The sequence below is a fragment of the Neovison vison genome, chromosome 7, assembly GCF_020171115.1.
Source record: "Neovison vison isolate M4711 chromosome 7, ASM_NN_V1, whole genome shotgun sequence".
Lineage (NCBI taxonomy): Eukaryota > Metazoa > Chordata > Mammalia > Carnivora > Mustelidae > Neogale > Neogale vison.
Window position 1 is genome coordinate 47,150,907 of NC_058097.1, and position 14,941 is coordinate 47,165,847.

The 14,941-nt window shown below is 42.3% G+C and overlaps 1 protein-coding gene across 1 annotated transcript in view; it reads left to right on the forward strand.

The window, feature by feature from the left end:
• The window catches only part of LOC122911699 (zinc finger protein 345-like), a 42,170-nt gene extending 33,722 nt beyond the window's left edge, over positions 1-8,448 (forward strand). Inside the window, 1 exon segment of the mRNA XM_044256669.1 lies at positions 6,012-8,448. Within this exon segment, the coding sequence (XP_044112604.1) occupies positions 6,012-8,425 (2,414 nt within the window). The 3' untranslated portion in view covers positions 8,426-8,448.
• The last annotated feature ends 6,493 nt before the right edge of the window (positions 8,449-14,941 follow it).

Consider the following 14,941-nt stretch of genomic DNA (forward strand, 5'->3'; position numbering starts at 1 on the left):
CAAAGAACAGAGAATGCCCTAGTTCAGAGCATTGGCTGGACACCCAAGTCAGTCACAGGTGCTGACAATTCCCCTTAGCCAGGTAGGTTCATCTAAACGGGAATAGGCAATCCGTGGACATTGTCTGTAATGGACTCCCACCCACACTGACAGCTTATGGGTGAAAGATTTCTACGATGACATTGGATTAATGCTACTTTGTTAGGTTCACAGAGTTGTCAGGGATGTGTCTTTGGTGCTACAGTGTGCATCTTGGGTATCTTCCAGACATTCGCAGTTGGCCCTATGGCCGATGGTTGGAAGATTTAAAAAGTCAGACCTTCCAGGTATATTGACTTTGGGATTTACCCTGCATGTGACTGTACAGCAGCACCAAGTGAGCAGCAAATCATGAAGGAAAATGTTTCTGTACTGTTGGCTATCTGAGACAAATCACACATGTGCCTTATACAGTATTGTCACTCTTCCTTGAAGTCATGTGGTGACCTCGTGATCTGCGTGAGCGTTTCCTTGATTGACATTTTAGTTATAATGGTCATTCCATTCATATTTGCGAATGAGAAAGCTTGGTAGTATAGTGATAGCATCTTGATCTTGGGTCGAGGACAGGTGAGTTTATTGTACAGGAAAACAGATGGGCTATTTTCATGGCCAAGGATCGGGCATATATGCTAGATGTTCCCTGAAGATACTGGGGTTTCCTATGCTCAGAGTCTTTAACACAAACCCACTGCATGTACAGTGTGTCCCTGTATGAGTTGGGGGTGGGCGGTTGCCCAGTGGAATTAGTGTGATGAAGATGTTTATGATGTTTGCTGTGTCATGAGCCATAAGACACTTGAATTTCAACCTGGGAACCTCTTGTCTTCTGCCAGTATTGGAACACTGTTACAGACCAACGGGTTACAGTATAGAATGTGTGTCATCTTGGAATTTTTTTTTTTTTGTAGATGGATTTATTTTTTTTTAAAGATTTTATTTATTTATTTGACAGACAGATCACAAGTAGGCAGAGAAACAGGCAGAGAGAGAAAGGAGGAAGCAGGCTCCCCGCAGAGCAGAGAGCCCGATGTGGGGTTCGATCCCAGGACCCTGGGATCATGACCTGAGCCGAAGGCAGAGGTTTTAACCACTGAGTCACCCAGGTGCCCCGTCATCTTGGAATTTTTATATTTATTAAGATTATCCATGTACTTTATTCAAAACAAAATAGACATTCATAGGTCTGTTTCTTGTTTGTTCATTTAAGTTGTTGTTTTGGTTGTACATATAAGTGAATACATACGGTATTTGTATGTCACTTAGTTCACATCACATAACACCTTCTGGGTCAAACCACATACCACAAATGACAAGATACAAAGAAAAAAGCTTGAAAGAGACACAAATACAATGCATAGCCTGAATGTTACCATTGTGGAATGGAGAAGGATGATGGGCAACATGAGGAAGTGGGAATGGGAAGTACAGGCTTCCGTGGGCTGAAAAGAATACAGGGAACTCCTCCAATGGTTTTCCCATAGCATTTATTGGTGCCAGATATTAGTTAGCTACTATTGGTGAGTATAGTAGCACCTATAGAGTTGTTGAATCCCCATGTTGTACACCTAAGGTAATGGGATGTTTTAATGTTTATATTAATAGAAAGGAAATCAAGATGGATATCAAGAAGCATATACATGTGTAGATTACTGTATTGTCTTAAGAAGTTGCAGGTAAAGAAAACTAAACCTACTCTTCCAAAGAGGCTAATCCTAAGTACTCACAGTAGGATAAAGTCCTAGGAAAGCAAACTGATCTGTATCACAGTGGAGATAAATGTTCCTTAATGTAGAAGAGAAGGGACAGGGAAAGAGAAGCATGTGCCCAGCAGAGCAAAGAAGGGAACTGGAAGACCAAGAAGAGCCTATGGTCCTCACAGGCAGCTCAGGAAGAGCAGATCAGACCGTCCATGGAAGAACAATCATTTTTGTGAGAGCTTTTTAACTCCATTTCCTTGAATTTGGTCACTCTCCTCTCACCACTGAGGAGCATCAGGAAGGCTTTTCTATGAAAGTGGATTTTTTGCAGAAGACCAGAAAGTGCAACTAGGTTGTAAAGCTGCTTATTTTAGGCAAAGTCAGTTTTCAGAGGGAAGCCTAGGTTCAAAGAAGTGTTCCTGTATCCTGACCATGGGTATTAGTAAAAATGCAGGGGAAACTTGAAATTGATAAAGGCCATGGATGCAGTGAGGTCCAAGGTACAAAACCCAGTGTTGCACACAGAAGCAATTTGCACCTGCATTTCTTGTGCAGAAGCGAGCTATTTCCATAAGTATGGTGGTAGGGGAAATTGAAGAAAGAAAAATAAGAGGAGGTCCAGAGAAGTGTGATTGGGTTAAGTTTGTTATGCAGGATTGGGTTGGCTTGAATAAAGAGTAAAGGGAAGCAAAGGACTCCATACTCACCTGTATGCTCTGCCCCCTTTTTAGGAACCTTTGAAACTATCGGGATTCAGCCCTGGAATTTTGAGTGGAGCATGCATTGTTGATCAGTGGCACATGTGTGAAAAGTAGAAACTCACACACCACCCAAACATCCAAATCAGACTATAAATTATAACAGGATCTTGAGTTCATTGTCATTCACATTAATATTGGTGATGTGCAAATCTAGCTCAGCCAGACTCCTCCATTATTCTACTCTGGACGTCATGTCTATAGGACATTAGTTTGATATCTCTGCCTTGTATGCCATAAATCAGGATATATTCTCTTCACTTTACAGATTATTTTGGGTATGGGTTATCCCATGACATCCACGTAAATTTAGGATGGATTTTGATCTTTGTGCAAAAATGGAATTGGAGTTTTGGTAGAGATTGCATTTTGTGTAGATCACTTCAAGATTTATTGTGTTTCAATTATTCCAGTGAATAATTGCTGTTGCTTAGCATATGTAAAGTTGTCTATATTTATGAGACCATGGCTTAAAGATTATAAATTATGTAAATACATGAATAAATTCTATGTTTCACCCAACACTCCATTTAATCTCGCAGCCAGTGTGTTGGTGTGCCCACCCACCTCTCATCCTGTCCGCGGGAAGCTCTGCTGCACGTTTCTGTCGGGCGAGAGCACAGAGCACTTGGCTTACAGTCTTTAAAGAGGTCTCTTCCTCGCCTTGCACATGCTCCCACATCCCATCTGGAAATCATAATAAGGACATATGCCACTTTGACAAGCCTGACTAGCCCTTCCTAGCCTGGGGATAAAAGATGACGCTCCAAGTTCAAGTCATTTCACCTGGTCTTGGCATTGAGTTTCTTGTAGCATTTACAGAGACCCCGGACGAATGTTTCCACGAGCTCTCCTTGTTACTGATTCAGCTTATCTTTCCGTTTCCTTTATTCCCCTGCCTCTGTTAGTGGTTAACACTCTTTCCCTCAGGGAGCCTAATGAGGTTTTTAATATAATCTAAAAATAAATCGCTGAAGTGAAGTTGGTGGAAAAAAAAAAAAAAAGCCTGTATCTAGGTAACTAGGCTTCCTGCAGAGTATATTGCACTTTTCATTGTTTCTGGTATGACCTCTATCCTTATGTTAAATTGGAAGCATTTATTGGGGGGTTTGCCATAATGTATGATGTCTCTGTTTGGGGAATTGTTCTTTGTTGTGTAGAAACCAAACTAATTTTTAATGTGTTGGTTTGTGTAACAGCTTTATAAAATCCATATGAGTTTTAACAGGATTAAAACAATTAATTCTCCTAATTCTAGGAGAAGAAATGGCAGTGGCGTAGGAGGGTCCTAGACTCATTTGTCCTGTGATGAGCACCACTAGGTAAAAGTCAGTTCATTCTAAATTTATCAGACATTGGGCTGAAGAGTGTCAGGAGAAACTCCTCAAGTAATAGTAGAAAAGAGGCCACAAGAAGATGGAGATAGTGTGGAGACATGGTTTAGGGAGGAAAGGAGTATAGCATTGTAGAGGGCAGGGAGCCCCCGCTGTGCAGTAGGTTTCTTGACACAGGAGCACTCAGGGGAATGCCTAAGGAGGTTTCCCAAAGCCATTGGCTTGGAGATGGAGAAGGGCTGAATTTCATGAGTTCTTGGAACCAGCACATCTTAAAACCTGGAGGTTTAATGGTCAGCAGGTTTCGATGGGATACAATCAAGAGGACACCTGGGTGATCTTGGAGAGAAGGCTGGCAAACAACCTGGGGGCACCAGGTGTGGAAACAGTCATCTGAAGAACACTTGGGGTGCAGAGTGGGGAGAGTATTCAGTAGTCTAGGAGCACATTCCTGAGAGGAAACATTCAGTGCCATGTGGCTTCCAAAACATGGGAGCCCTCTCCTGTCCTGTAGTATGAAGACTGAGCCCCATTCATGAGGACACTGGCTGTCTGTCTTGCTTGCACCAGGCCTCACCCCCTGTGATATGAGGGGACTATGCTTCTCAGTGAGGCTTGCCTCAGGCTAAGCAAGGTCATCCCCTGTCCACATCACGTCTCCTGAGCAGGGACTCTGCAGGGCTGCAGTCCTGGTGGAGTTGATGTCAGGTCTCCTTTCACAATTGGAGCAGAGCTCACCTAGTTCAAACTGTCCGCATTCAGGCCAGGGACCAAACACTGCCCATATCAGGCAAGGAGAGACTCTGCAGACCACTGGTCTGAAGGATACAACAGGACACATCACTGACTTTTCTAATGGACAGAGGCAAGTAGAGACTTAGAGAAATGCCAAGATGAAAGAATTTATCCTAAGGAAAACCAGCAGATAAGAACAAGGTCAGAGATAAAATGGAAACAGTAAGTAAGGAGCTTGATGGAGAATTTAAGGTCGCAATCATAAGGATACTCAAGGAGTAAAAAAACAACAGTGAGAACGTTACCACAGAGATAAGAGTTAAAAAATAATTGGGTGCTTGGTGCCTCACATGGGGAAGTTCTGACTCTTGATTTCTGCTCAGATCTTGATCTCAGGGTCCTGGGATACAGGCTCAAGTCACACTGTGTATTCAGTGTGATGCCTGCATGTGATTCCCTCTCTCTCTAGCTTCCACCCAGAATCTTGTGATTCCCCCCTCAAATATTGTTGCCTCTTACAATTTTATTCCTACAGTCAGTTATACTTTGTCAGCTTTCACTTCTTTACTTGTCATTATAGTCATTCTTTTTTCTGTTATTCTTTATTTAATTCATGGGCTGTCAGTGTTGTTGATCTTTTCTGCCAAACAATTCTTCCTGTTCTTGATACATTCCTTTTTTACTGTACTCTTGTTTGATTCAGTTCAGTTTTCTGTTTCCATATCCTCCATTCATCTGCTAAGTTTGAGCTCATATCTGTAAAGTTTTTTTTTTCCGGCGAGATAAACAAAACACCAGGCAAAGTGGGTGCAAGGCAAGATTTATTAAAAACGCTCTCTGGCGAAGTTTCAAGGCCCAGGTGAAGGGGAGCCGAGAAAGTTGCACCGGGAGGAGGTGGGCACCCTCGGGCGAGGTTCCGCGACTCTGGAAAGAAGAGTGGCTGAAGTCGCGCCCAAGGCAGGGAGGAGGGGGCTTTTAAGGGTCTTGAGGAAAGCTCAGGGGTCTTTTGGTAAGTTTCCCTTATTTGGATATCCCGCCTGCTCGTCGGGATCCCATTGGTCCACAGGAGCCCGTGGCGGGGGTCTCAGATTCCTGTTTGGGCCCTTGTTCTCCTGTCCGAGCTCAGGTCTTATGGCGGGAACTTTCGACTTCTTTAGTAAGCCCTTCCTGCCAGCCCAACAATATCCTTTTTGTGATTGTTAGAGATACAGGAAAGACATTTCTGCTACACTGAGACCATATCACAGAATTATCTCTTAGGGTATATGGTCAATATGTTGTGTACCATGTTACATTTTTATGAGGAAATGAGGTCCTGATGACTCCTTGTCAGCCATCTTTCTGACTTTGTCTGAGTGACTTGATGCTTCTCTATTAGAAGTCTTCAGTATATTCTTCAGAATGTAGTAAGTGCAATAGTTTAACTTTTATTTGGTATCTTTCAGCTGTATCTTCACATGAGACCCAGAGTTTCCTGCTCGAGTGTAGCATCGAAGGTTCTTTCCAGAATGGGTCAACGCAGAGATACAAAGATAGTGCTGTTGAGATTTTATACTTATGCACAGACTGGGACAATGATGGGGAGAGGGAAGTGCCTCACAGAAATCCTGGACGATACACCCAAACCAAGGAAATGGCCCTTAATGAGAATGTCACTGCCCTAAATGGTGAAGGATATAAACCGCTGCAGAAAACCTCCCTTTTTAAGTCAACTGTTTCTGCAGAGCAGTGTGTTTCTGTCAGCACAAGCTCCAATCAGATAGGCAACCATAGCGATTTGTGGACAGACCACTTGGAACATCTGGAAAGTAACCTAGTCCATGCTGAGAGTAATGATTTGAGCCATTTGGAAAATAGGATTGGTCTGACGTTAAATCAGAGATTTGGAAATGAACAAAGTCCTCAGTGGGATTCATATGAGAGGGACTTCACTGAGGAGTCGACCCTACAGTATGACCAAAGGCTTTTCACTGAAGACAGAATTACTCAGTGCACTGAATTTGAGAAAATACTGAAACAGGGCTCCTGTGTTCACAGATGTGTCATTGCTAGGTTTGCAGACAACTATTATGAATGTTATAAATGTGGGAAAGGCTTTCATCCAATCTCTAACTTCAGTATACATAATTGTCATCATTTGGGAGACAGTCTTCATAAAGATAATGAATGTGGGAAAGCTCATAACCAGTCCTCCAGTGTTGCTGATCATCAGAGAATTCATGAGGGAAAAAGCCCATTCACATCTAATAAACCAGGGACCATGTTTAGTCAGTCCTCAAGCCTAAACATCAATGAGATAATTCCTCAGGGAGAGAAAACTTACATCTTTAAGGAATGTGGTAAATCCTTTGACTGCCACTCAACATTATCTCAATATCAGCAAATGCATACTGGAGAAAAAGTATACAAATGCGACGAAGCTGGTCAAAGCATTAAGGACTGTTTATCAACAAATGAACATTCGCAGATCTATTCCGGAGAGAATCCCTGCAAATGTCAAGAATGTGGCAAAGCTTTTAACAATCACTCAAGTCTTAATAGACCGCACCAAATTCATATTGCAGGGGAAAATTACAACAGTAATGAATGTGCCAAAGCCTTTACATCATTGTCAAAACTTATTCATCATCAGAGAATTCATAGTGGAGATAAACCTTACCAGTGTGAACAATGTGGCAAGAGGTTTAACCACAGCTCAAACCTTACTCAACATCACAGAATTCATACTGGAGTGGAACCTTACCAATGTCAAGAATGTGGTAATGCCTTTAACTGGAGGTCAGGTCTTGTTAAGCATAAGAGAGTTCATTGTGGAGAAAAATCTTACCAATGTGAAGAACGTGGCAAGTCCTTTAAGGACAGCACAACTCCTATTGAACATCACAGAATTCATACTGGAGAGAAACCTTACCAATGTCAAAAATGTGGCAAGAGCTTTAACTGGAGGTCATCCTTTACTCAACATTACAGAATTCATACTGGAGAGAAACCTTACCAATGTCAAAAATGTGGCAAGAGCTTTAACCAGAGGTCATCCCTTACTCAACATCACAGAATTCATACTGGAGAGAAACCTTACCACTGTCAAAAATGTGGCAGTGCCTTTGCCAGGAGTGCAAATCTTTCTCGGCATCAGAAAACTCATAGTGAAGAGAAGCCTTACCAATGTCAAGAATGTGGCAAGAGCTTTAACTGGAGGTCATCCCTTATTCAACATCACAGAACTCATACTGGAGAGAAACCTTACCAATGTGACAAATGTGACAAGAGCTTTATCCGGAACTCAGACCGTATTCGACATCACAGAATTCATACTGGAGAGAAACCTTACAAATGTCATGAATGTGGTAAGGCCTATCCCGTCCGTTCGGTACTTACTAGACATCAAAAAATTCATAACGGAGAGAAACCTTACCAATGTCAAGAATGTGGCAAGGCCTTTATCCAGAACTCAAACCTTAAAGAACATCAGAAAATTCATACTGGACAGAAACCTTACCAATGTCAGGAATGTGGCAAGGCCTTTATGAGGAAGTCAGATCTTTCTCAGCATCAGAAAATTCATACTGGACAGAAACCTTACCAATGTCAGGAATGTGGCAATGCCTTTACCAGGAGGCGAAATCTTTCTCTGCATCAGAAAACTCATAGTGCAGAGAAACCTTGCCAATGTCACTAATGTGGCAATGCCTTTAACTGGAGGTCTGGTCTTGCTAAGCATAAGAGAGTTCATTGTGGAGAAAAATCTTACCAATGTGAAGAATGTGACAAGCCCTTTAAGGACAGCCCTACTCTTATTCAACATTACAGAAGTCATAATGGAGAGAAACCTTACCAGTTAAAGTGGCAGGAGCTTTAACTGGAGGTCATCCCTTATTCAACATCATACTGGAGAGAAACCTTACCAATGTCAAAAATGTGGTAAGGCCTATGCCATCCCTTCACAACTTACTAAACATCACAGAATTCATAATGGGGAGAAACCTTACCAATGTCAAGAATGTGGCAAGGCCTTTATTCACAACTCAAACCTTATACAACATCACAGAATTTATATTGGAGAGAAACCTTACCAGTGTCAGGAATGTGGCAAGGCCTTTAAGGTGAACTCACACCTCAGTCAACATAGCAGAACTCATACTAGAGCGTAACCCTATAAATTCCAAAAATGCGGCAAGGTCTCTAACTGGTGCTCAAGGCTTAGTCAGCTTCAAAGACTTCGTAACGGGAAGACATCTTACCAATATCAAGACTGTGGTAAGGCCTTTAACCACAACTCAGGCCTTACTCAACATTACAGAATTCATATTGGAGAGAAAACTTACCAATGTCAAGTGTGTGGCAAAGCCTTTATAAACAGCTCAACACTTACTAGACATCACAGGATTTATACTGGAGAGAAACCTTACCAAATTAGAGAATGTTGTTAAGCGGGGCTCCTGGGCGGTTCAGTTGGTTGAGCGACTGCCTTCAGCACAGATCATGATCCCGGAATTCCTGGATCGAGTACCACATCCGGCTCCCAGCTCCTTGGGGAGTCTGCTTCTCCCTCTGACCTTCTCTCTCATGCTCTCTCTCACTCATTCTCTCTCAAATAAATAAATTTTTAAAAAATCCTTACAATTAAAAAAAAATGTTGTTAGTCTTTTACATGCACTCAGTCCTCACTAAACATCATAATATTCATACTAGATAGAAGGTTTACCAGTGTATAGAATGTAAGAACAGGGGCACCTGGGTGGCTCAGTCGGTTATGGGGGTGACTTCAGCTCAGGTCATGATCCCAGGGTCCCGGGGTTGAGCTCTGATTCAGGCTCCCTGCTCAGTGGCCAGCGTGCTTTTCTCTCTCCCTGTGACTGACCCTCCTCTCTACTTGTGTTCTCTTTCCATCTCTCTGTCAAATAAATAAAATCTTAAAGAACAAAAGAAAAAGAGAATGTGAGCAAAATTGATTAAAGACCGGTCACTGATTCATGCCTACGAGAGAATTCATATTACATAATAACCTCACAAATATAACCAGTGTAGCAAGTCCTTTGTCCAGCATGCATGCCTTCTAAACAGAGAATTCATACTGGAAAGACACCAGATGAATAATGTGGCCAAACCTCTAGTAGTACACAACTCTTAATGCACATCACAGAATTCGTCCTGCAGAGAATATTATGGATGTAATGAATGTGAGAGAGTGCCTAAGGACTGCTCCCTCCTCACTCCATATGAGAGATTTTAAATAGAGTAAGTGTACAGATACTAAGAACGTGTCTGACCTCTCAGTGGGACTCCCACCTTTCTTCACATCGTTGTTTTCATACAGGACTGAAAGTGTGAAATGTAAATAACATGGTCAAGCCTGTAACTGGAATTCAGTTCTTACTCAATATGTCATAATGCATACTAGACTCATACCCTTGGAACATCGTGAATGCGGAGAGGCCTTCATTTTAGTATACATTGGAGCACACACCAGAGAGTGCATTAAGGAAAGTCAATTGAAAGTTAGCAATGTTTAGAAAACTATTGAACATCAGATGCCAAAGAATGTTACAGGAATCAAGTCAATGGAATACATTATTCACCCTACTCAGACATTACCCTGCATGAAAATAGTGATTATAAGGAGAAATCAGACTTGAACACTTAGAAAATGTATATGGTAGTCTGTTGAACAGATTTAGGGGATGGACTTTTTCATATATATAAGGATTTCAGTCTTTTTAAATTTTTACATTAACCCTATTTGAGATTTGTGATTAACAATATTAATGTGTTTCCTCTGAAATCACTCTCGAAAGTTTCTCTGTTCCTCCTGGGTGTGTAAGAATATGGGGCTGATTGTTGCTACGTCAAAGGCATTAGATGTCCTGCTCCATTAACTGGGACTCATTTGTACCTAATTTTCCATGGAAGAGGACCGTATGATATACAACATACGAATTACAACTCAGTGGAGATGGTGCTTACGGTTATAACACTGATGTAAGATTCCGTGGGCTAGGTGTTCAGAGCACACACTTCTGCATGTATTGACACTAAAGATCTTCCTCAATATTAGAAATAAGACATTTTCCTTATTGTTTTTTAAGAGAAAAAAGGTAGCCATGCAGTGAACTCTGAATGTATCTTCCTAAGTACAATTGTTAGAGAGTATGACTTGATGTGATTAAATGAGGAAATCCTGACAGATGACTGCAGGAGGGTAGCTAACTCTTCCCTACAATGCCATACCACTGCACATACACATTTTTGAGCAATGTACCTCAATCCTGAAATTTTGGAAATAGGTACTCCCACATCCTTATGACAACACTTGAATACTTTTGCACATGTGTGTTCTGTATTTCAAATGGAGACAATAAAGTGGATTTGATATGTATTACTTACTCAGTGTATGTATGAAATTAATGTATTTTCATTAATAAAACTTTTTTCTTTAAAAGATTTTAATTATTTTGTTGACAGAAAGAGATCACAAGTAGGCAGAGAGCCAGGCAGAGTGAGAGGAGGAAGCAGGCTCTGGTGGAGCAGAGAGCTCAGTGTGGGGTTGGATCCGAAAGACCCTGGAATCATGACCAGAGCCAAAGGCAGAGGCTTTAACCCACTTAGCCACCTACGTGATTCAATAAAACACTAGTGTTTAACATATGGATATGAGTATGTCATGAATGATGTGCTATTCTACGTCTAGAGTTCATCTGTTTCATTGCGGGTTGTAGGAGCTGATCAAATCAATCACCTGTTTGGTACTGGAGTAAAACAGTATACCTAGGACACCATTTTCCCAGTGCTCTGAAGGTTTAAGGGATATGTGATTATTTTTCCCCAGTCTATGCTATGATTTTCTCCTCTTTGTGAATAGGATGATATTACTGTGTATTATGTATTACCAAGCTTTGTGACATAGAGGTATTATTGGTGTTTTAGCTCATGTACTCCATGATACTGTATTTGGCATTGATTTTGTGTAGCCAGTAGTGTTGTCAGGGCCTTGTACTGACAGGAGCCCTTCTCACTATTGCATTTCCGAGTCAGCATGCTATAGGGTGACAAATTAGTGGAATGTCTCATATGACATCTGTACTCTATCCTAGTGAGCCACCATCACTCCTTTCTTCCAATGCCTTCCTTCCCATGTCCCATAGAGAAGACTCCCCCTCCACCAGAGCTTCCCTAAGTATGTTTTAGTCAAAATGACATATTCTGGACATAGACTTGGGACTCTATAGTACTGTCCCTTGGCCCCAAATGAAAGCAGGTGCCCCACATCCTGCACTAAGGGTGGTTTTCATGTGTCTGTGAGGTACACATGCACGTATGACCATGCTATGTATGTCATAGATACCCCATAAGAAAGAGAAATATTTCCCAATTGGAGTGATGTGGTAGCCCAGGAAGAGACAAAAAAATATTTAAAAGAAGGAATTAGCATGTAAAGGAGGACAACTGTGTTGAGTTTCCCACGTGACTTCCTAGATGTAAAAAAATAACTACTACTTGTTTTATGACCTACCTATCTCCAGATCTCTAGTTGTGTTAACCCTCATTTTTCTTTCTAGCTATGTCAGAACCACAACTGTTCTCTTTTGCCTGTGTTGTGGAAAGCATGTCTTCAGAAGATGCTTAATTGAGATTAGACAGATGGAAAGCCAATGGGTATTAAGGCGTTAAGAACAGGGATGTGGGAATTCAATCTAAGTGAAATTTGAGGAAGGCACCATCCTTTGAGAGAAGGACAAGACTTATAAAAAGGAAATGTGAGTAACTTTTTCCCGTGTGGGTAGGGACCCAGAGGTGGCTCCCTTTAGTCACTGCAGAGGCACAGGCAGCTCTTGCTTGTGTCAGTTGATGAATACTTGTCATGGCGAGAAGAGATGGCTAATGTGGTTTTCTCAAGAGTGGGTAAGTTCTGCCTTATCCCGATGATTTGATGGACCTCCTGCGTCTTCCTGAGGACTAATGCTGTTGGATGTCCGTGATGATTGTACTTCCCTGCCTAGATCCATGACAAGTTATGGAGGAAGGTGTTTGATGATGCAATCATGTGGGCAGCTTTAAGATGTCACCTGGTAGAATATATGTTTGAGATGAAGAAGCCACCTGGACAGTGGAAAGGCTGGATCAGCTGGGCATGTGCTGTGGTTGCTCCCTCGTTTCCCAGGTAGGTAACCCCAGTCAAGGTCAGATCCAGTGTGGTTGGGAGATCCTTCAGGAAAGCTATTTCCCTGCTGTGCCGAACCTTCCTCCCTTCTTCAGTGCGTTCATGAATGTAGTACTAGGGGTGTCTGGGTGGCTCAGTCATTAAGGATCTGCCTTAGGCTCAGGTCATGAGCCCTGCATCGGGCTCCCTGCTCAGTGGTGAGTTGGTTTCTGTCTCCTCTGCCCATCACCACCCAGCACCACAAGTGCCTCTCTCATTCTCTCAAATAAAATATATTTCTTAGAGATTTTATTTATTTATTTGACAGACAGAGGGAGTTCTCTAGTAGGCAGAGTGAGAAGGGAAAGCTTGTTCCCTGTTGAGCAGAGAGCCTGACATGGGGCTCCATCCCAGGACCCTGAGATCATGAGCCAAAGGCAGAAGCCAAACCCTCTGAGTCTCCCAGGCACCCCAGCAGTTGATACAGATAGAGTTGCCTAGGGGCACCTGAGTGGCTCAGTGGGTTAAAGCCTTTGCCTTTGACTCAGGTCATGATCCCAGGGTCCTGAGATTAAGCCCAGCATGGGGCTCTCTGCTCATCAGGGAGCCTGCTCCCCCCCACTCCCCGCCTCTGCCTCTTGTGCGTACTGCTCTGCATACTTGTGATCTCTCTCTCTCTGTCATATAATTAAAATCTTAAAAAAAAAAAAAAAGACTTACCTATCTAGAACAGACACATGAAAAATGTTCATCATCATTAACCATCAGGGAGATTCAAATCAAAACCACATTGGGATACCACCTTACACCAGTTAGAATGGCCAAAATTAACAAGACAGGAAACACCAAGTATTTCAGAGGATGTGGAGAAAGGGGAACCCTCTTACACTGTTTGTGGGAATGCAAGTTGGTGCAGCCACGTAGGAAAACAGTGTGGAGATTTCTTGAGAAATTAGAAATAGAGCTTTCCTATGACCTTGCAATTGCACTCCTAGGTCTTTACCCCAAAGATACAGACATAGGGAAAAGAAGGGCCATCTGTACCCCAATGTTCATGGCAGCCATGGCTACAGTCACCAAAGTGAGCAACAAGCCAAGATGACCTTCAACTCATGAATGGACAAAGAGGATGTGGTCCATATATACATATATATATGTATGTGTGTGTGTGTGTGTGTGTGTGTATACAGTGGTGTATATATGGTCCATATCTACAATGGTTCATATATACAATGGTGTATTATGCCTCCATCAGAAAGGACGAATACCCAACTTTTGTATCAACATGGTCAGGACTGGAGGAGATTATGCCGAGTGAACTAATTCAAGCAGAGACAGTCAATTATCATACAATTTCACTTATTTGTGGAGCATAAGGAATAACACGGAGGATATTGCATGATGCAGAGAAGTTAGTCGGGGGACATCAGAAGGGGAGATGAAGCAAAACTGAGGGTTTTGGAGGGGGTGGGTGGGAAGTTGGGTGAGCCTGTAGTTGGGTATTAAGGAGGGCACATATTGCATGGAGCACTGGGTGTGGTGCATAAACAATCTTTGAAAAGTGAAAAAGTGAATTAAAAAAAAATGTGGTCCACCTGGAGGGAAACATTGTAATGAACATTGTTTCATAAATATTTAGTCATTTCTTTCCCTGATTACAATCCCCTCCTTGGAAGTTCTAAGTCCCACTTCCTCCTCCTTAAGTCACGGTGACACAGAAGTCTCACCTTCTCTTTGAGCCTCATGTCTTTCTCGTGCCCATACTTAAGAACTTGTTTTTTCTAGTGAAGCTGTCTGATGTCATTGAGAACAGCACAGGAAAAACAAATATTCCTCTCCTCACATTCATTCTGTTGTGTGACCTGACCTCCATGCTTCAGACCCGGAACAGAACGTGCAGACAGAGCTGGGGATCAAGGGCAGCGGGAGCTTCATTGCTTTGCCAGCCAAGGAGGCCTCAGTAGGTCGGGGTGTGAAACCCGCAGCCCACCCAGAGGAAGGGGCTGGGGTTTGTAGGAAAATACTGGATTATGTCTGAATTCCAGAAGAATTTTATCTGTGTTGCCAGTGCTGTTAATCATGTTGTTGGGGTGGAACCAGGTTCCTGAAACAAAGGGCTGAGAAGTGAGAAGAGGTTTATGGAGAAGAGAAAGGTTACTTATTTGGAAATGGAGTCTCACTGAAGCATTAATTGCTTTTTTCTTTGTTCAACCTGATGTTTTCCAAGTGGTTTTCATT